The sequence below is a fragment of the Natator depressus genome, chromosome 2, assembly GCF_965152275.1.
Source record: "Natator depressus isolate rNatDep1 chromosome 2, rNatDep2.hap1, whole genome shotgun sequence".
In the NCBI taxonomy this organism is placed as follows: domain Eukaryota; kingdom Metazoa; phylum Chordata; order Testudines; family Cheloniidae; genus Natator; species Natator depressus.
In genome coordinates this window covers 11,760,998-11,784,086 of record NC_134235.1, presented here as the reverse complement: position 1 = coordinate 11,784,086, position 23,089 = coordinate 11,760,998, and the positions used below count along the sequence as shown (strand labels likewise).

The 23,089-nt window shown below is 45.6% G+C and overlaps 1 protein-coding gene across 1 annotated transcript in view; it reads right to left on the bottom strand.

The window, feature by feature from the left end:
- Positions 1–4,676: 4,676 nt before the first annotated feature.
- Positions 4,677–23,089, bottom strand: part of LOC141983518 (collagen alpha-1(XXII) chain-like) — a 208,389-nt gene continuing 189,976 nt past the window's right edge. The window contains exons 22-24 of the mRNA XM_074946717.1: positions 7,584–7,628; positions 5,784–5,837; positions 4,677–4,775 (exon numbers count right to left, since the gene is read on the bottom strand). Of these exons, the coding sequence (XP_074802818.1) occupies positions 4,677–4,775; positions 5,784–5,837; positions 7,584–7,628 (198 nt within the window). The remainder of the gene's footprint in view (positions 4,776–5,783; positions 5,838–7,583; positions 7,629–23,089) is intronic.

Below are 23,089 nucleotides of genomic sequence, written 5' to 3'. Positions count from 1 at the left end.
CTCCCTGAGAGGAACACAAATGGACATTAACAGAACAACTCTCCAGGGGTGCAGTAAATGTGCAGACAACGGTCTGAGCAGGGAGCCGGGGGGTTCAGATCTCCAGTAATTCCGTGTGTGAGTGTGTGTACATAGGCTTTGTTTGTTTCCTGAGATGCTTTGTCCACTCTGGAAAAATGTGTATACAAAACCCCAAAGGTCATTAGATTCCATTCTGGAATAACATGGGGCCAAATTCCTTCTGTGAACAACCTCAAGCCGTTGTGCAAGAGTAGTTCATCGTCAAAAATTCACTCCTTACCGGACATGCCAAACCTGCGAAAAAAACCCTGCTTGTAGGTTGTTGTTTGTTTGGCTTGTAGCTTGTTGCTTCATTTTGATCGGCTCCCGGCAAGCAGGGGCAAGGCGGGGAAAGAGTCAGGGGTGCACAGCGGGCCACCGCAGTCCCAGACTGCACGCCGGGAGGATCTAGCCACATAGAGTGTTGGAGTTCTTAGGGATTGGCTTGTTTTGGCCTTGTTTTGAAATGGGATTAGCTTGATTTTGGGCTTATTGTGAAAGTTGGGGTGCTTATTTACAGCATGAAAGTTGGCAACTGTGTTCCTTACTTCCTGCCTGAATTTGTCTAGCTTCAGCTTCCAGCTACTGGACTGTGTTATACCTTTTCCTGCTAGACTGAAGAGCGTGTTATTAAATATTTGTTCCCCATGAAGGTACTTATAGACTGTGACTAAGTTGTCCCTTAACCTTCTCTGGGTTAAGCTGAATAGATGGAGCTCCTTGAGTCAATCACTGTAAAGCAGGTTTTCTAATCCTTTAACACAGGCTGGCAGCTGCAGGCACAAGAGGTGTAGGAACTGCCACCAGCAGTCCAAGTTTGCTCCTGGCTTCACCATTCATAATGCTGCCACCTAACTCCAGTGGAGAAGGAGAGCTGCTTAGAGCCATCACAGAGCCCTTTTCCTTAATGCTCCAGTAAGGACTGATGGTGACTCAAGTGAGAACACTTCTCCCATCAAGGCAGGACACACACCTCTTCTCCGCCTGGATTGCCATGTAGGGAAGGATGCTGGTTTTTAAATCCATCATTCTGAGCAGTACTTATTGTATTTTGTTCCTGTTGCACTTAATCCCTGTGAGAGGATACCACAGCCAGGACACGGTTCAAAGCTGCCTGGCTGTCACATGATCCAGCAGGAGAGTTAAAGGAAGGGTGTGTTCTCTTTCCAGTGGCTGGACAGACAAGGGCAAAACCTGTGGGGACTTCAGCCCGTATTTGCTGGGTGTTACTCGTGGGCTTTGGGTGTCTGAATAATTGTGCCCTGAGAAGAGAGTCTGAACTGGACTCGGGCATGACACTGGTACTGAGATACAATCCCCCTGTGGCCTCTGGCAAGATTTGTAACTGTACCTAGCAGTTCTGCATCAGCCTCTTTGCCAGCAAACAGTAGAAGGAGGAAAATTTGGATTAAGGAGAGGGGATGAGAAAGTCACTCTCTCTCCTGCTGTTCATGGGACTGTGGCACTCTGTGCTTCAAAGCAGCACCCTGGAACCCCCATATTCACCACTGTCATATAATTACGATATGTTTTGTACAAAGTATGGCTTGTATCATTTTACAAGGCTTGATCTGTTAAACATTAATATCCGGTTGGATTATATGTACTCTCATTGTATGGGAAGTTATGACATTTCCATAGAATTGTAGAAGATGAGGGTTGGAAGAGACCTCAGGAGGTCATCTAGTCCAACCCCCTGCTCAAAGCAGGACGAACCCCAACTAAATCATCCCAGCCAGGGCTTTGTCAAGCTGGGCCTTAAAAACCTCTAAGGATGGAGATTCCATCTCCTCCCCAGGTAACCCATTCCAATGCTTCACCACCCTCCTAGTGAAATAGTTTTTCCTAATATCCAACCTAGACCTCCCCCACTGCAACTTGAGACCATTGCTCCTTGTTCTGTCATTTGCCACCACTGAGAACAGCCAAGCTCCCTCCTCTTTGGAATCCCCCGTCAGGTAGTTGAAGGCTGCTATGAAATCCCCCCTCATTCTTCTCTTCTGCAGACTAAATAACCCCAGTTCCCTCAGCCTCTCTTCATAAGTCATGTGTCCCAGCCCCCTAATCATGTTTGTTGCCCTCTGCTGGACTCTCTTCAATTTGTCCACATCCTTTCTGTAGTGGGGTGCCCAAAAATGGATGCAATACTCGAGATGTGGCCTCACCAGTGCCGCATAGAGGAGAATAATCACTTCCCTTGATCTTCTGGCAATGCTCTTACTAATACAGCCCAATATGCCATTAGCCTTGTTGGTAACAAGGGCACCCTGTTGACTCATATCCAGCTTCTCGTCCCTGTAATATCCAGGTCATTTTCGCACTCTGCACTTGTCCTTCTTGAATCTCATCAGGTTTCTTTTGGCCCAATCCTCCAATTTGTCTAGGTCACTCTGGACCCTATCCCTACCCTGCAGCATATCTACCTCTCCCGCAGTTTAGTGTCATCCACAAACTTGTGAGGATGCAGTCCATCCCATCATCCAGATCATTAATGAAGATGTTGAACAAAAACAGCCCCAGGACCGACCCTTGGGGCACTCTGCTTGATACCGGCTGCCAACTAGACATCAAGCTGTTGATCCCAACGATCTAGCTAGCTTTATATCCACCTTATAGTTCATTCATCCAATCCATACTTCTTTAACTTGCTGGCAAGAATACTGTGGAAGACTGTGTCAAAAGCTTTGCTAAAGTCAAGGTATATCACATTCACTGCTTTCCCCATATCCACAGAGCCAGTTATCTCATCATAGAAGGCAATCAGGCTGGTCAGGCATGAATTGCCCTTGGTGAATCCATGTTGACTGTTCCTGATTACCTTCCTCCCCTCCAAATGCTTCAAACTGGATTCCTTGAGGACCTGCTCCATGATTTTTCCAGGGACTGAGGTGAGGCTGACCGGTCTGTAGTTCCCCGATTCTCCTTCTTCCCTTTTTTAAAGATGGGCACTACATTTGTTTTTTTTCCAGTCATCTGGGACCTCCCCTGATCACCACAAGTTTTCAAAGATAATGGCCAATGGCTCTGCAGTCACATCAGCCAACTCCCTCAGCATCCTTGGGTGCATTGGATCCGGCCCCATGGACTTGTGCATATCCAGCTTTTCTAAGTCGTCCTTAACCTGTTCCTTCACCACTGATGGCTGCTTACCTCCTCCACATACTATGCTGCCCAGTGCAGCAGTCTGGGAGCTGCCCTTGTCTGTGAAGACCAAGGCAAAAAAAACATTGAGTACTTCAGCTTTTTCCACATCATCTGTCACTATGTTGCCTCTCCCATTCAATAAGGGTCTCACACTTTCCCTGACCTTCTTCTTGTTGCTAACATACCTGTAGAAACCCTTCTTGTTACCCTTCACATCCCTTGCTAGCTGCAACTCCAATTGTGTTTCGGCCTTCCTTATTACACCTCTGCATGCTCAAGCAATACTTTTATACTCCTCCCTAGTCATCTCTTCAAGTTTCCACTTCTTGTAAGCTTCATTTTTGTGTTAAGCTCACCGAAGATTTCTCTGTTAAGCCAAGCTGGTTGCCTGCCACATTTACTATGTTTTGCTATGTGTGTGTTACTGAAGTATGTTGTGAGCTTCGGAACACCCAAAACCAGCCTTTCAGGTGCAACAATGGAGGAGCCAGACATGCTGATGGCCTGTTAAAGGAGTCCACACTCACAACGACTATCCTAGGAGCTGTATACTATAAAGGCTTCTCAGAGATAGCATGTAGACAATGGAGACTGCTTGACTCATGTCATAGCCAAGGATCTTTCCAGCAAGCTGTAAGAAACTATAAAAAGGGAAGTGACATCATCACTTGGCCTTTCTCCCACCAAAACTCAACACCTGAAAAAAAGTCTGGAGAACAAAGACTGAACTGGGGAGGTGGTTCCAGGCTGGAAAGGCAAATCCCAGCTTGTGTATGAAGGAACTATACCATCAGGGTGAGACATTGCTTGATTCAAATCCTGTCTAGTTTATAGAACTCATATTGTGATTTTACTTTTATTTCTAAGGTAACCAACTTTGATTTATATGCTTACTACTTATAATCACTTAAAATCTACCTTTCTGTAGTTAATACATCTGTGTTATATTCTACCTTAAGCAGTGTGTTTTGGCTGAAGTGCTTGGGAAATCTGTTCAGTGTATAAAAGCGGGTGCATACCCTCTCCACATTGAGCGTGGGGTGGATTGGGTAACAAACTTACACTGGTCAGGATGGTACAGCCCTGGGGTCCTAGGCTGGGGAGCTGTGGGTTTTGGCTGGAGCCTCTCTATTGTTAGTTCATGAGTGGCTATGGAGAAGCATTCATGTAACTCAGCTGGGTGTGTCCCTGCCTGTGGATGGCTGTGTAAGTGCAATACTTGGAGAGGCTGACAGCTTGTCACAGCATCACAGTGTGAGATGGAGCATAGGTTGGTAGCCAGAGGGCTCAGCGGTACCCCAGTTCCAGGTTGCACCCTGGGGAACCAGTCACAGGGGCTGAATACACCATGTGCCAAATTCAATACAGGAGCTTCAGCTGATTTGCCCTGAAGCTGCACCTGCTGGCTCACTGAAGTGGAAAGGATGCGAATCTAGCATGGAGGAGTTTGGCACTCTGTCCACAGAGTAAGATCAGTAGGTGAATTGTGTTAAGTTGACATATCCTGTGCCACTTGCCTTTTGGCCTGGAAGTCCAGGAAGACCATTTAATCCATCTTTGCCAGGCGATCCCTAAACAAGAGAAAATTATCAGCTGTGGGAGACCACTTACGTTCAGAACATTTTAAACTAGGACTCTTTTAGCATCCAGCTGCTAGGAGATACATATGACCTCATTGTGCTCTCTTTTATGCTGGTTTTAAGAACAAGCAGAATCAGCCCCATTGTTTCTTTGCTGAGTTTTTACACTTCTGTTCTATTTTCCACCTAAATCACAGGAAAACATCCTGTGTTCCCTAGGCCAATGAGGCATCTCCTATCCAATAAACCAGTCTTGGTAAATGGCCACTGGATGTCACTGTTGCTGCAGAGAAAGAACAGCAAGCACCTTAGAGACTATAAATAAATTGGTTCTTAAATAAGTTTGGAGATGGTATCTTTACTCATTGGTTCCCACTCTCTTCTGCCTCCAAGGATAAAATAGGCTGTCTCCTTCTTTAAGTGTCAGCAATTTATTAACCATACAATCTATCAAATCGACGTGAAAGCACCAGTTAGCAGAATCATCATGACAATGGTTGTCTAATGTATTAGAAAGGTAGGAAAGAATCTTGTCTTAACACAGCCACTGAAGAACCTCACAGATTGTGGGAGTGCCTATTAAAGCCAATTATATCCTAGTTGATCTGCCCTGGCATTAAACACCCAATGGAAATTGCTTTGCTGTTCTAAGATGGAGATTTTGCTTCAATTCACATGCCTGATTTGGGAAGCTTGTGGTTTTAAAGAACTGCACGTTGCAATAATTTGGGGGGAGTAATAAAAAAAAGGATTGCCTGAATGTATTCTTGTACTGAAATCCCAAAGTATGGGTATGACAGATTCTTGCTTCAGCCAGCAGAGGTGTTTGAATCCAGGATTTCTCTTGCTAAAAGCATAAGTCTCTAGTGCATGAGAAGGAAGTGTCCAACTGTACCAGACTCATTAACCTTTTATGTGGACAAGCTACTAGAAAGAGGGTGTGAGTTAGACATGCACAGTCATAGAAGATGGAAATGAAAGCAGCAATTCAGAACTTACAGCTGGTCCTGGCAGTCCAGTTTTACCAGAAACACCAATTTCTCCAGGCAATCCCTAGAAACAAAACCACAGTAGGGAACTGTTAGCATTCAGGCCTTTGCAATGCAGTGACATTCCACTTCTACAGTTTACCGACTTCCGCTCAGATAGATCAGCACAACTTGCCCCCTCACAAAGGCCTGTTTCTACTTTGGGAACTAGGAGTAGTTGTAAAAGTGGGTGTATATACGCTTGAGGGAATTCTGCCCCCCCAAATAAAAAAGTCTGCGCACAATATTTTAAAATTCTGCAAAATTCTGTATAATTTTATTCGTCAAAGTACAACTATTTGCTGACAAGTATTTTGAAATAAAATACCAAAATAATTGAAAATGGTGTGATTATATTGTTACTGTGCTATTTTGACAAAATAAAATTATGCAGAATTTTGCAGAATTTTAAAATTTTTAATTTTTTGATGCAGAATTTCCTCAAGAGTACCAAGGTTCTGTGTGGCGCAATCTGGGTGTGGGCAGCATGGTTGGAGGTCCTGGGGGTGGGATCTGGATACACAGGAGCTTGTTGGGGGTTCTGGGTGCAGGGGGAATGGGACTCTGCAGGAGAGTCCAGGTGAAGGTGGTTAGGGCTCAGCGGGGGGGGGGGGGGTCTAGGTGTGGGGGATTCAGTGTGGGGGAGTGTGCTGGGGGAATGGGGCTTGGTGGGATGGGGGTCAGGGTGCAGCTCATTGGGGCTCAGTGGAGTGGGGGTGTAAGTGTAGGGGGCTCCTGATGGAGGTGGTGAGGCTCAGGGGGGTGGAGGTTTGGGGGCAGGGGCTCCTCATGCAGGGCATGAGGCTCGTCAGGGTGAGGTTTGGTGGGGGGTTCTGGGTATGAGGGGTTCCCGCTGCTGGGGGGGTTCAATGGAAGGGTTCCAGATGCAGACGCAGGTGAGGCTTGGAGGGGGGTCTGTGAGGAGAGGAGTCCAGATGCACAGGGGTTGGGAGGACGGGGAGCTGCTCCCTTTACAGTGACTCCTCCCTCCCATGGCTGAGGAGTGATGGGGCCAGGAGGTTGGGAAAGGGTCACTGTACAGGGAGCTGCTCCCCATCTGCCCAACCCCTGTGCATTTGGATTCTTCCCCCCCAACACCGAACCCCTCCTGCCAAGCCTCACTCCCTGCACCCAGACTCCCCAGCCAATCCCCCAGTGCCCCATTGTGCAGAGCTTCCTGCACCTGGGGAAGGTTTCTAGGGGTTGATCTGACCCAGCCCTGGCTGCTCCATGCAGGGGAGAGCGAGGGGGAACTGACTCCCTCATCCTCCTTCTCTTCCCTCCCCTATCATCCAGCTGGGACTGACGTCCCTGGGTGACCATGGCATCCCCAGTCCCCTCTCCCCCCCACCCCACCCTTGACTTACCTCTCCCCCGGCTGCTTTGGGTGCCCGAACAGATGGGCCCATGCTGCCGGGGAGAGGTGAGTGAGCACTGATGCAGCTGCTCTTTGATTCCCCACAGAACCCATTTTTCTGTAGGGAAGCAAAGAGACTCTTCAGGGGGACGTGCTTCTGTGCATGTGCAGTTGCACAGAACTTCGCCAGGAGTAAGTGCAGAGGAGCCATCACACGAAGTCAACCAGTGCTTCAGAATGAGGAAGTGCGAGCATGAATATGTCCTAGCCAAAGGCCTGATCTGACTCCCACTGAAGACAAGGGCAAAGCTCCCACTGAAGTCTACAGAAGCGGGCCTGAGCCTTAGTTACTTCAGAATGCCATTTCTGACCCTTTACAACCAAACAAAGAAAAACGTAAGCATGTTTCCTTACTGGAGCACCAGGAGGGCCAGCAACACCAGGAGGCCCGATTGGACCCTGCAAGGAAAGAAAGAAAGAAAAATGTTTTATCAAACCCAGTGACATCCCATCTAGAGTGTGAAAGGAGCAATCTTCCGCTGGGCACAGGGTGTTCTGCTCCCTATAGCTGATTCTAATCACACGCAACACCGACCCTTATTTGAGTAGCCTCCATAAAAAGAGGACAGATGCCAGAAGTGAGCTGGGAGCCTGTACTCATGAGCAGAACAGAATTACCAGCTTTGCACAGGCAGCCTCTTAAGCCACTAACTACTCTCCCTGCAAGGTGAACTCCAGACCTGTCCCTGATGCAAGAAATGAGTGAGGCTCAGGCAGTCAAGGCTATCTCGCAAGGCAGAGCCTGTCCAGTGAAACATTCTAGCCACAGTAAACCTAATTTAATCCCGATTCAGATTGTTTCAAAGAGAAGCTAAGGAGCAAGTAGTTTACCTCCAACACCAAATTTCTGAAATAAATAATGAATGAGACAGGGTTAGTTGGATTTTTTAAAAATGTGATTCTACCTATATGCCTTCAAATGACTAGACCTGATACAATAGGTCCAATATTTTAAAACAAAAACTCCACACCTGCAGTTTTGCCCATTGGCCCTGTCATTTGAGTAGTAAATTGTCAACACAAAAATGGTGTACAAAGTGGTCTCAGTGTGTTAAACAAGTTGGAGATGGAAATGCCCTATCTTTTCAACTGTGCCCACACTCGATTGTCTGCAGTATAGCAGCAAGTGTTTTGGCCAGTCTGGTTTTAACTGGCTCAGGTAATAGGCATTACACCACTTCCCTTGGGAAAATATTTCCAACAGTATAACCCTCACTGTAGCAATGAGATTTGCTCACAGGCTCATAGGCTGAAGGCAACATTATAATCATGTAGTCTGGCCACCTGCACATTGCAGGCCACTGAACCTCACCCACCCACTCCTGTAATACACCCCTAACCTCTGGCTGAGTTACTGAAGTCTTCAAATCTTGATGTAAAGACTTTCAGTTACAGAGAATCGACCATTTATTCTAGTCCAAACCAACAAGTGACCCGTGCCCCAGGGTCTCTGCCAATCTGACCTGGGGGAAAACTCCTTCCTGATCCCAAATATGGCAATCAGTTAGACCCTGAGCATGTGGATGAGACCCACCAGCCAGACATCTGGGAAAGAATTCTCTGTAGTAACTCAGAGCCTGCCCCAGCTAGTGTCCCAACATTAGCCTTTGGGGATATTTGCTAATAGCAGTCGCGGAGGGCCATATGCCATTGTAACAACCTCATCAGACCATCCCCCATTAACTTATTATCACAGGGCATTCCCTCAGCTACGTGGTGTGCCACACTATCTAGCCTGTTTCTGTCACCTCACAGTCCTAAACACATCCAGGTTGCTTTCCTTTCCCCACATGTATCTTATTCCTCTGCACTTTAACACACAGAACAGAACAGTGGCATCTTCTAACCTGAGCTTTCTCTGTACCCTCACAGCTCACCTTTTGAGCTCTCCCTCTAAGCTTCCTCTTGCTTCCTATTCCTTCTACTTATATCCTCCCAATTACATCATTAGCCCAGTAATTACCACCCAGGTGCTCATTATCTGCCAACAGAAAGTATTCCTTTGCTCACAGCTGAGCCTGCGGCAGCATCAGTGAACAGAGCATTGTTGCTAGCACTCTGTTAGGTATCAAGCGCCTCTTGAAACAAGTTAGGGTCTTTTGCTTTCACTGCTCCCCTCGGAAGGCTGTCCCAGAACGTCACTCCTCTGATGGTTAGAAACTTTTGTCTAATTTCAAGCCTCAACTTGTTGGTCGCCAAATGATATCCATTCGTTCTTGTGCCAATGCTGGCTCTTAACTTAAATACGCTTGAGCTGGTAAGAATGCTGGCCAACACTGTCAAACTCAGATGCCTAAAGTTAGACACCAACTTCCGTAATTAGGCACCTAAAGAAGTAGTGTGATTTCAGAGGTGGGGAGGCCCCTGCTCAGGAGGGAAAGGGATGTGGGTCTCTGCTCGGAGAGAGAGGTAACGGCTAGAGGGCTGAGACCTGGCGGGGCATTTATTCCGGGGAGGGGGTCAAAGGGAGGGGGTCAAAGGTGTATATACTCCAAAATTGCAGTACTGGGTCCCTTCAGCACGCACTGAAGACCTAGGATGGGATTGCTCATGTGCTTAAAGTTAAGCATGTGTTAAAAAGCTTTGGTGGATTGGGGCCTAAACAAATAAAGTGGGAAGAAAGGCAAGAAAAGTGACTGGGAAGTCAAATGTAGCCTGCCTGCCTCTGGTTAGCACCACAGTTCTATTTACTTTCAGTTTTCCAGCAGGGTTTTGTAGAGAGTGCTGAGGCGTATATTTTGGAAGGGCCCTGTATAAAGAATTAAATGGAACTGGAGACAGACCGAAGAACAAAAACGACAAGTCAGCACTTTGGCCAACAAATCCTAGCAGTGTCACTATTCAATATCACAGGTCACGGACCAAGGTTATACTTGTTCTTTTTGAAGGAAGAGGTGAGAGAGGGAGAAAGAGGAGACGGCAGCAGCGAGAATGAAGGATGAGGCGCTGGTGGTGGCTCGGCCTTTCAGATAAGGTAGCAGGCATATGAAATTACAACTTTAGAATACATGGAAGAAAAGGGAGTTGAAAAATTGTCAGCATCTGACCAGTAGAGGGGGCAAAGTAACCAGGAATGGGATCAGTTGAGACTCACTGGCCTTGCTGCAGTTCTGTACCCTATACAGCGACTCAGGCTAGCACAGATATGAGGCCATCACCACCATAACATTATTATTATTCAGAGCGAGCCTGAGGTGCATGCAGAACTTGACAATCCCATGGGAGACCAGGAGCAGAGTCTCTAGGCAATACCGACATCTGTTGGCATGATCTAAGGTTAAGCAAGAAGTCCTGCTCAGGAGAGTTGTAATTGCACATGTCTCCAACAGACTCCCCTGCACTGCAGGTCTCTGCAGCCAGAAAGCGCTCCCCTCAAACTGGACTGTGCTAGTCAGGAAGAGGCCACGGCCAGGATGACTTGCACCTAGCTATGCTAGTGAGAGAATCAAGGCCAAGAAGGAACAGTGTAAATCAGCCCAGTGCAAGAGATAAAGCAACAGGTACTGCTGAGACAATCAGTGGTGACTGTGGGAGGACACTTAGAACATGGGAAGTGAAGGGACTGGTATTAAAGAAGGCAGGAAGCTTAGAGTTGGAGGCAGAGACAAAGGTGTTGATCCCATTCCTGCAGAAGCCAATGACACATGGAAACAGGAGGATTAGGCCCATCGTGAGCAGATAGGAGAGAGGAAGAGGTCAGTGATGGACTGGCCTGAGATGGTTGGAATGCTGAAACCAGCCTGACCTGCAGTTTGCTTGGCTGGGCACAATTAAAATTATTCATATATAGTGTTTTTGAAAGGCCCGTCAGAAGAGGTGCATTTTACGGAGGAATTTGAACAAAGAGAGGGGATGGCAGTGGCAAACAAGCAAGGCAGAGAGCCCTCGACATGGCACTGTGTGGACGAAGGCTCAGAGACAGGAATGCAAGAAGGTGTTAAAGAAGGGAGTCTTGTGAGGTGCAGAGGCGGGAGGTTGCATGAGAGGAAAAAAATATTTTTTTAATTGCAATTACTCAGTGGCTTTGAGCTTCTGCTCACTCTGAACTAAATATAAATTAGTTCTGATTTCTATGAAAAACAAACTCTACCAGGTATTTAAATAGTGGGGAACATAGGAGCTGCCAGACTGGATTAGACTCATGGGCTGTCTAGTCCTGTATCGTGTCTAAGACAGTAGCCTGCACCAGATGCTACAGAAGATGGTGAAAGAAATCCCACAGAAGGCAGATGTGGAATATCTGCCCACGGGGGAGTTTCATCCTAACCCCTAATAGTCAGAGCCTGACTTAAACCTGAAGCATAAGGTATTATATCCATTCCCAAGGTCTTTATTAATTATTATTATTATTTATTTACTATAGCAACTTTGGATATTCTTGCTATCCACATAAACATCTAATCCCTCTCTGAATCTTACCAAGTTCTTGGCCTCAACAACACCATGTAGCAATGAGTTTCACATTCTAAGCATGCTTATTGGTACTATTAATAATTCAATTGCAAACTTTTTCTATCACAACCATCATGACACATCCTAAAGCAGGCTGATTATGCACAAACACAAGACTGATTCACCTACATAGGTGCAGGCATGTGCAATCTACAAAACTGCACCCTGGTGGGACAACTATGCTGGTGGAGGCCTCCTCAGGGGGAAGGCAGCTTTAATTTATATTGCCAGGGCTCCCTGGGAGATTCACTGAATGAGAACACCTTCTGGACAGCCCGTGCAGCCAGCTTTCTGGGCAACGCTGCCAGCTCTAGAGCAAAGGAGTCGTATACCACTACATCTCCTGCTCCTGGCAGATTTATTGCCACCAGGGGCGTGCCGGCTTGGTTGCCCTAACTGATCAGAGCCAATAGATAGAAAATGCCATGGTCACACACACAGAACCTGCAGAAATCTGTCATGTCCTTGTCCCCCTTAAAGTCTTTTCTGCCGTGATGCTTATAGCAAATCGATTTGACTTGTATACAAATTGCCTATGGTTGTTCCCCTTCCCCTGACTTCTGCCTGTCCTTAGAACCCGAGCACTCTGAAGCAGAGACTGTTCTTGAATCTGTGAAGGACCTACCCCATAGTGGGCACCACTACAAATAATTATAATACATCAGCTATATTTTACCCCTAATATTTTACCCAAGCCAATAAGATCATGCCATATGTCTTCTATATATCTTTTCCTCTTGTTGCTGATAATCAAGATTAAAGTAGAAATTGGTTTTACTGATGACCACTTTTAGTGATCATTCAATTGTACAGAACAAAACCTACTTTCCAAAAGCCAGTTCCCTGTGCTGTCCCTTTTAAATTCTGATCTGGGAGAGGGGAGGACACTGAGTTATAAGGGTCTTTCGCTTTGATTTTGTTTGATTTCTTTTTTTCCAAAGGCCCAAACCATTTCACACCTTTCCGAGTATCACTTAGCTGCAAAGCACTTTACAGCTTGTGGGAGGTAGAACAAATTATACCCTGGCTGACCAGCCTCAGCATTAAAAGGCAAGAGAGATATTTCCGTTTTTTTAATGTAACTGATGTGGGAAGTTCGATCCTCTTTTAATCTGGATACAACCGCCACCCACATCTCTTTATCATGGTGGAATGAGATTTCCTTTATGCAGCAATTTATGTTGATATAACTTTTTCTTTACATAGTATCAAGAGGTAAGGGGAGGCAACGCAATCTAGTAGAGCATAGAACAAAGCCAGGAGAACTGGGTTCTACTCCCAGTTTTGCGAGTGTGACTTCTTGTGTGGCCTTAAGCAATTTACTGCCATGCTCTGTGCCTCAGTTTCCCCGTTTGTTAAATGACGATGAAGCCTGCCTCACAGGAATTTTGAGAAGCTGAATTCATGTTTTTAAAGTGAGAGGAGACCATCTCATGAAAGAGGCTATAAAAAAAGTGAAGCACTCCCATACAGTTACCCTTGCACAGGAACTGTGCACACAAACCTTAACAGTGGTTAAGGCTCTTGCGAGCGTTCCTCATGCACCTAAAGTCAAAATATCAAAAACATTCACAGAACAACGAAAAGTTCTGAAAAAAATCAGTTTTGAAACACTGAATGAAAAATTTCTACATTTTTGATCAAATGAAAATGTTTCAACATTTCTGAACATTTTTTAAAATTTTGAATGGGCATTTTGAAACAATTTTTTTTTCCAAATGTTGATTCAAGCTGAAATATTTTGTTCAGACTTTCCCAATGGAAATCAAAAAATTTTGAGACAACCACATTCTTCAATGGCAGGTTTCAGAGTAGAAGCCAGAGTAGAAGTTCGTCTGTATTCGCAAAAAGAAAAGGAGGACTTGTGGCACCTTAGAGACTAACTAATTTATTTGAACATAAGCTTTCGTGAGCTACAGCTCACTTCATCGGATATATTCAGTGGAAAATACAGTGGGGAGATTTATATACACAGAGAACATGAAACAATGGGTGCTACCATACACACTGTAATGAGAGTGATCACTTAAGGTGAGCTATTACCAGCAGGAGTGGGGGGGGGACCTTTTGTAGTGATAAGCAAGGTGGGCCATTTCCAGCAGTAGGCAACAGCTCAAGCCATTTACAACACACACTTTGCTTCTCTACAAAAGAAAAAGGACACTAAACTATCTAAACTACTACATGCCACAAGGGGCCACAACAGTGGTTCCCTTAACCCACCCAGCAATATTGTTAATCTATCCAACTATACTCTTAGCCCAGCAGAACAATCTGTCCTATCTCGGGGCCTCTCCTTCTGCCCCTCCACCCCCATGAACATGATACAGTTCTGTGATGACCTAGAATCCTATTTTTGACGTCTCTGACTCAAGGAATATTTCCAACACGCCTCTGAACAACATAATGATCCACAGAGACCTCCCTACCAACACTACAAAAAGAAGGATTCTGGGTGGACTCCTCCTGAAGGTCGAAACAACAGACTGGACTTCTACATAGAGTGCTTCTGTCGATGTGCACGGGCTGAAATTGTGGAAAAGCAGCATCACTTCCCCCATAACCTCAGCCGTGCAGAACACAATGCCATCCACAGCCTCAGAAACAACTCTGACATCATTATCAAAAAGGCTGACAAAGGAGGTGCTGTCGTCATCATGAATAGGTTGGAATATGAATAAGAGGCTGCTAGGCAGCTCTCCAACACCACTTTCTACAAGCCATTACCCTCTGATCCCACTGAGGGTTACCAAAAGAAACTACAGCATTTGCTCAAGAAACTCCCTGAAAAAGCACAAGAACAAATCCGCACAGACACACCCCTGGAACCTCGACCTGGGGTATTCTATCTGCTACCCAAGATCCATAAACCTGGAATTCCTGGACGCCCCATCATCTCAGGCATTGGCACCCTGACAGCAGGATTGTCTGGCTATGTAGACTCCCTCCTTAGGCCCTACGCTACCAGGACTCCCAGCTATCTTCAAGACACCACTGACTTCCTGAGGAAACTACAATCCATCGGTGATCTTGCTGAAAACACCATCCTGGCCATTATGGATGTAGAAGCCTTCTACACCAACATTCCACACAAAGATGGACTACAAGCCGTCAAGAACACTATCCCCGATAATGTCACGGCAAACTTGGCAGCTGAACTTTGTGACTTTGTCTTCACCCATAACTATTTCACATTTGGGGACAATGTATACCTTCAAATCAGCGGCACTGCTATGGGTACCCGCATGGCCCCACAGTATGCCAACATTTTTATGGCTGACTTAGAACAGCGCTTCCTCAGCTCTCGTCCCATAAGGACCCTACTCTACTTGCACTACATTGATGACATCTTCATCATCTGGACCCATGGAAAAGAAGCCCTTGAGGAATTCCACCATGATTTCAATAATTTCCATCCCACCATCAACCTCAGCCTGGACCAGTCCACACAAGAGATCCACTTCCTAGACACTACAGTGCTAATAAGCGATGATCACATAAATACCACCCTATACCGGAAACCTACTGACCGCTATTCCTACCTACATGCCTCCAGCTTTCACCCAGACCACACCACACGATCCATTGTCTACAGCCAAGCTCTACGATACAACCTCATTTGCTCCAACCCCTCAGACAGAGACAAACACCTACAAGATCTCTATCAAGCATTCTTACACCTACAATACCCACCTGCTGAAGTGAAGAAACAGATTGATAGAGCCAGAAGAGTACCCAGAAGTCACCTACTACAGGACAGGCCCAACAAAGAAAATAACAGAACGCCACTAGCCATCACCTTCAGCCCCCAACTAAAACCTCTCCAACGCAACACCAAGGATCTACAACCTATCCTGAAGGACGACCCATCACTCTCATAAATCTTGGGAGACAGGCCAGTCCTTGCCTACAGACAGCCCCCCAACCTGAAGCAAATACTCACCAGCAACCACACACCACACAACAGAACCACTAACCCAGGAACCTATCCTTGCAACAAAGCCCGTTGCCAACTGTGTCCACATATCTATTCAGGGGACACCATCATAGGGCCTAATCACATCAGCCACACTATCAGAGGCTCGTTCACCTGCATATCTACCAATGTGATCTATGCCATCATGCGCCCGCAATGCCCCTCTGCCGTGTAGATTGGTCAAACTGGACAGTCTCTATGTAAAAGAATAAATGGACACAAAACAGACGTCAAGAATTATAACGTTCGAAAACCAGTTGGAGAACACTTCAATCTCTTTGGTCACTTGATTACAGACCTAAAAGTTGCAATTCTTCAAAAAAAAAACTTCAAAAACAGACTCCAATGAGAGACTGCTGAATTGGAATTAATTTGCAAACTGGATACAATTAACTTAGGCTTGAATAGAGACTGCGAGTGGATGGGTCATTATACAAAGTAAAACTATTTCCCCTTGTTTATTCCCCCTCCCCCCCCACACACACACTGTTCCTCAGATGTTCTTGTCTAAACTGCTGGAAATGGCCCACTTTGATTATCACTACAAAAGGTTTGCCCCCCCCCCCCTCCCCCCCGCTCTCCTGCTGTTAATAGCTCACCTTAAGTGATCATTCTCGTTACAATGTGTATGGTAACACCCATTGTTTCATGCTCTCTATGTATATAAATCTCCCCACTGTATTTTCCACTGAATGCATCCGATGAAGTGAGCTGTAGCTCACGAAAGCTTATGCTCAAATAAATTAGTTAGTCTCTAAGGTGCCACAAGTACTCCCATTCTTCAATGGGAAAATGTTTCCGTTAAAGAATTTCAACCAGCTCTCTTTCTACAGAAATTAACATAGGGACTCGTCTCCATGCTTAAGAATTTAACTCAGGTGTCTGAAGGCTTTTGAAACCTGACATTCTCCATAATCAGAAGGATGGTTTGCCTTGTGACTTCCCAGTTGGGTACCAGAGATGAGATGATGGGGGATGCGTCCTCCTTTTATGATCTGTCTTGTTTCAAAGGTTGTCAGAGAAAGGGAAATTTATTCTGAATGTTCATGGGTTACTTCTCACAGTCTCATCAACCACAATATGAGGTTCTCCTTCCCCATAGGAAAGTCTGTGAATGCAAACAGAGCACTAGGTACTTTGGCCTGAGCTCACTGTTCTGTAAAGGATTGGGGAAGAGGTCAATGGGCGCACCATTCAGGTGCATATGAGGATATAATGGCTCCTCCAGAGAACTGCCATTGGAAATGAAGCTGCACAGATGTAGCTCACATATCCCATGCTGCTATCCAAAGCCACTTGTACCATTAGAAATGCTTAGACAAATACTTAATCCGTACAACAAAGATGGCAGCGCATGTTTATTTAGGCAGCTCATAGACTCTTGTAAATCAAGAGAATACGCCATCATGATCATCTAGTCTGACCTCCTGCACATTGCAGGCTACTGAACCTCATCCACCCACTCCTGTAATAGGTCCATAACTTCTGGCTGAGTTACTGAAGTTCTCAAATCTTGATGTAAGGACTTTCAGTTGCAGAGAATCCACCATTTACTCTAGTCCAAACCAGCAAGTATCCCGTGCCCCACACTGCAGAGGAAGGCAAAAAAATCCAGGGTCTCTGCCAATCTGACCTCAGTGAAAATTCCTTCCCAACCTTAAATATGGTGCATCATTTAGACGCTGAGCATGTGGGTGAGACCCACTAGTAGGGGTGAAAGTAACTTAAAGGATTTACAGGTATGCTGGAGTCCTGAGGGGACGTGGCCTCAACCGGAAGAGGCGTGGCCTCAACCGGAAGAGGGTGTGCCCTTAAATCAAGATTTAAAGGCCCCAGAGCGCTGGCTGTGGCTGGGAGCCCCAGGGCCTTTAAATCATCCCAGAGCTAGCAGCTGCAGAGGCGGCTGAGAGCCCTGGGGCTCAGGGGTGAATTAAAAGGGCCAGGGCTCCGGCCGCTGTGGAGCTCCGGACCCTTTAAATCACCGCGGGAGCCATGCCGCTGCTACCCCGGGGCTTGAGCAGCGGGGCTTGGGTGGCGCTTTAAAGGGCACGGGGCTCCCCGCAGCGGCTGGAACCCTGGGCCCGTTAAATCACTGCCGGAGCCCTGCCGCCGCTCTCCGGCGGTGATTTAAAGGGCCTGGGGCTCCCCACAGTGGCAGGTGCACCGGGCCCTTTAAATCCCCCCTCGAGCTGGGCTCCGGCAGGGATTTAAAAGGCCAGGGGCTTCGACCGCTGCAGGGAGCACCACACGAGCCCTGCTGCTTGAGCTCTGGTGGCGCTTTAAAGGGCCTGGGGCTCCCCACAGCAGCCAGAGCCCCGGGCCCTTTAAATCACCGCCGGGGAAGCCGGACAGGTCTGGTACGCCGTATCGGACCGTACCGGCTTACTTTCACCTCTGCCCACCAGCCAGACACTGGGAAAGAATTCTCTGTAGTAACTCAGAGCCCTCCCCTTCTAGTGTCCCATCTCTGGCCGTTGGTGATATTTGTCATTGTAGGCACTCTCTTCATACCAGCCCATCCATAAACTCATCAAGCTCAGTCTTGAAAAAAATTAGGGGTTTTTTGCCCCACTGGGCTACTCCTCTGATGGTTAGAAACCATCTAATTTCTAGCCTAAACTTACTGGTGGCAAGTTTATATCCATTTGTTCTTGTGCCACCATTGGCTCTTAACTTAAATAACTCCTCTCCCTCCCTGGTGTTTATTCCTCTGATGTACTTATAGAGGGCAATCATATCTACCATCAGCCTTCATTTGTTTAAGCAAAGAAGCCAAGCTCTGTTAGTCTCCTCTCATAAGATAGGTTCTCCATTCCTTTGATCCATATAACACTTAATCCATATAACAAAGATTGCAATGCACGTTTTTTAGGCAGCTCATCAGTTTATGAGTGAGACAAGCATTGAGGCCAGGCAGAATTATTTGGCTGCTGATATAATGCTAATAAAATACATGGCACTAATGCGAAATAGGCCTTTTTCAGCTCCAACTTCTGTATTTGTCCTTACTCATCTGCAGAGCCATTCACAGCCATTTAACCTCTGAAATTTCATCTCTTGTTATATCTGCACTAGTTCCATCTGGCAGCCTCATCTCAGGGCTTGACTTCACATACAGCGCCACAGCTGCAGAACCTACCGAAGGTGCTACCTATCCCGATGGGAGAGCTTCTCCTGTCAGTGTAATTAATCCACCTTCCTGAGAGGTGGTAGTTATGTTGAGGGGGAAAAGCTCTCCCATCAACACAGTGAAATCTTCATGCAGGGTTAAGTCGGTAAGTCTACACATGTCTACTCTACAGCTCTATATTAATATAACTGCGTCGTTCAGGGGTGCGGATTTCATAGGTGCTGGAACTAGAAGTGCTGGGGGTGCTGCCACACCCCTTGGCTTGAAGTGGTTTCCATCAGATACAGGGTTTACAGTTTGGTTCAATGGCTCTCAGCACTCCCACTATCAAAATTGTTCCAGCGCCCCTGGTGGATTTTTCACCCCCCTGAGCAATGTAGTTATATCAATATAGATCTGTAGTGTAGACTTGGCCTCAGTCTCCCATTCTCTCCTCTGTCTGGCCTTCACTGTTGTTGTACCAAGATCCCCAATCCTTTTCACAATGCACCTCAAAACTCCCCTTTTCTACTATGCTTGCTACAACCAGCTGACATATGAACAGCTGCCCCTTTGGGGTCCTTCCACCTGTTCTTCACCTCTCTTCTAGCCTGCTGCTCACACCTCCTTACACTAACATTTGCAATGCTGGACTTTTGATGAATGCTGCATTACAATACTAAATTGTATTCTCCGCTCAAATCCTGTTTTGTAAACCAAGAGAATAGTAAAAGGATATAGAAAATGACTGTTGGCAACACTGAAAATCAAGGCCCTAAGGGCCAGTAGTCGTGTACATTTAACTTGCATGGCTTTTTAATCATTTTAAGTGCTTGCTGCATCATTCATAATGGACCAGGTCTCTAGTTATTAAGCCAAGTGCCATGATAACTGGAGCACCAACGTTTCTGAACAAAAATTACTGATAACCTCCCGAGGCCATAAGAATGCAGAGGCTTTGTACATTGCAGTTTCTCACTGAGACAATCTTCTTTTCAGCAAAAGACTGTGTTTGCTTAATTTTGTATCTTAGCATAAGGCACAGCCTGGGATTTCTTATGTTTATTGATGAACAAGCTTAATTTCTTCTTTTTGTTGTTTTTAATGGTTTTTATTCAGTCAGTGCAACAAATGAAAACAACATAAAACATTCATCAGGGTTTTTTGGCTTCAATGCTATTAGTAAACTAACAGGCTCCAGATTTATTTTTTCTCCCTTTCCCTGTTTCAATTCTTATCAAAGATGGTCCTACGCCAATCCCCCCACTTCAAGCACCTTTGGGAGAGTTTGGATTCAGATGTGAGCTTTGCAGTTCAGGCACATCTCTGATTTTTACACAACCCCTTACTAAAGTCTTACCTGGTAAATAGGACTTTAAGAACTCAGCACATTCCAGGGTTTATACTCAAGGTCTCTTTAAAAAGGCAAACAGAAATCAGGAGTGCTCTGGACCTAAGTGGGAGTCTACACTAGATTCCAGATTCCAACAACTGTCAGTATCCAGTTCTGTACCCAGATTCCAAACCCAGATCTGTACCCAGATTCCAGCAACTGTCAGTAATGCAGCTGATTGCACTGGTGTTAAGCTACTAGTGTAGATGGGTTCAGGTGTTTTTATCACGGTGCCAAACAAATCTACTCAGAGCAGGGAGAAAAACTACCTCGGTTTATCTACATTAGCTCTTCTCCTACTGGTAGTCTGTGCTAGTCTACACAAGCTCTTATACCATTGCTAGTGCTTGCTGAAATACAAATATTAATTTTGCTTAAATAGATAAGGCAGATGTAGCAGACATGCGCACAATAGCAGCTCATACACAACCGGGTCTGGCTGAAAAAAATTCCACATTCTCAGAATTAACAAGCTTTTTGGTTGAAATGTTGATGGAAAAAGAGGGGCATTGTTGTCACAAAAGCGCTATCCTATTTTTTGACCAGCTCTTCACACAAGCTGAGAAGTGTCATGTATTTTGTGGAGGGAAGGATGTTATCACAGGCACTGGTGTCATCCCATAGTCTTTTCTCAATGTGTCACAGGATCTTTCTCTTCCTCCTGGACAGCCATCAGAGATGGGCAGGGAGGACAAGAACTGCTGCGAGGTATTCTGCTGCCCCAAGTGAATTTAACTTACACTCAGTGCACCCCTGTCTCTTCCTAGACACAAATCATTCTAATTCAGTGGCCCTAGATAAAAACACACACTCCAGTTCAACCCACTCATGTCCTGCAGCACGTGTGAAAATGTGCTGTTATCCCATTATTGTGTCTGTCCTGTGCTCTAAAACTCCAATGGAGTCTATACTATTATATCGAAGCTCTGGCAACCAATGCACTGGGGGTCGATTTAGCAGGTCTAGTGAAGACCCACCAAATCAACTGCAGATCGCCCTCTGGTCAACCCCGGTACTCCACACCAAATGAGAAGAGTAAAGTAAGTCGATGGGAGAGTGTCTTGCGTCGACTCAGCGTGGTGTAGACACCACAGTAAGTTGACCTAAGCTACGTCGACTCCAGCTACATAATTCACATAGCTGGAGTAGCGTAACTTAGGTCGACTTACTGCGGTAGTGTAGACACAGTCGGAGTAGAATTTTGAGCAGAAGGTAGAACCTGAGACTGTTCTTTAAGGACCTCATCTGAGGATATTCTCTTTTCCTCTTGAATATTCCCTGAATCCATGCACTGGTTTACTTAAAAGACAATAAAGTAGCAATGCTAAAAAAAATTCCCGTAAAAACCTGATATTAAAAAGTGCTATAAGGTGGAAGGTGCTTTTATTATGACCAGATTTGAAGCTCTTTTTATCCAATGTATCTGGCAGTCTGCAGTCACATGCACAGCTCAGGGTGCTGTTACAAGAACATGCATAATTTCCTTTATTCTTAAAGTTAATATACCTGGGGGAACAGCAAATGGTCAGTCAATTTAAAAATCCCTTGATGGCACTGGAGTTTTCTCTCTTTCTGATTAACATAAAATTTGTAAGCTTTGTTTTGCTAGTGCCAAGGGAAAAGCTGCTTAATGCTAAATCAGCAACCTTTTTCATCATTAACATTGAAATAGTGTCATGAAAGTATATAAAAAACACTGCAGAGCTTCAGTTAAAGTAGAATTATGTTCATTGTGTAATCGTTAATTATTGATTAATTCAGAGGCAGATATCTGGAACTGTATTTCTTTTTAAAAAATTGGGTTGTTCAGAATGTCCATAACACTCAACAGGAAGTTTTAATGCCATCCAGGGTTGCAAAGAAACCTTTAAAATGTGTTTGAAAATACATTAATACATTCGCATTCCAGGCAGCTGCTGAACAACTGGTTAACCAGATGCTGCAGAATGAAATGAGTCCCGAAAAGCACAGACATTGCAAAAAGCAGAACCTAAATGGCAGAGTTCTAAATTGGATGTAATGGGCTTCACCTGAACCAATTTAGCAAACCATCGGATTTTGTCTGTGATGGCTTTCACAGTCATCTTAACACCTTAATACCGAACATCTGCTATAGAATCAATTTCTCACTGATGTCTCCTAGTAACAAGAGCAGTACTTGCCAGGGGAAATAAAATAAGTACCAGCAAAGCAAAAACAACCAACAGCTAACCGTGTCTTATTCACTGTATATATCACCCATCACTGTAGAATCTCGACTCTTCTGTGTTTGAAAATTTAACTGATTGTAGAGCTAAAATCCCCAATCTTAAGACTGATAATGGATTATTAAAAAGGGGGTGAATGTATTGTTATATTCTCTCCTGGGTACTCAACTGGGGTGTGTGGTCACAAATGGGTCGAGAGGGTTTGTGACCATCCTCCCTTTCCTCATGGCGAGAAGAGAAGGGATGTTGTAACAGGGTAGCCACCTCCTGAGAGCTTCCTCATGGCCAGCAGGAGCTCTGCAGTACCCTGGCTCAGTTTCCCTCCTCTTCAGGACTCTTTAATAAACTCCACACAGGCTTTCTTGCTGCTAATACCCCTACCAGGGCCGGTTTAATAACAGAAATAATTCAAAACAATCCTTGAAGTCCCCAAATGAAATCCATCACTAAAGCTCATACACAGCTCAGGTGACTTTAGCTAGTCCTGGACCTCTTCTGTCCCAGTCTGCTCTGTATTGAGCACTCAGCACCTAGGCTGGTTTCCCTGGAGTACTGTTCTCCTGTAGAGCCTGGTTCAGGGCCTCCCAAAGGAGGCGGCCCCTGCGGTTCCTCCCCTAGACTGATCTCTCTCAACACTTACATAAGGCCTAGGTGTCCTTTAACATGTCAGCTGACTCCTTTAGTCCCATCTCCTCAAGGCGGGAAGCAGCTAAGTAATTAGGG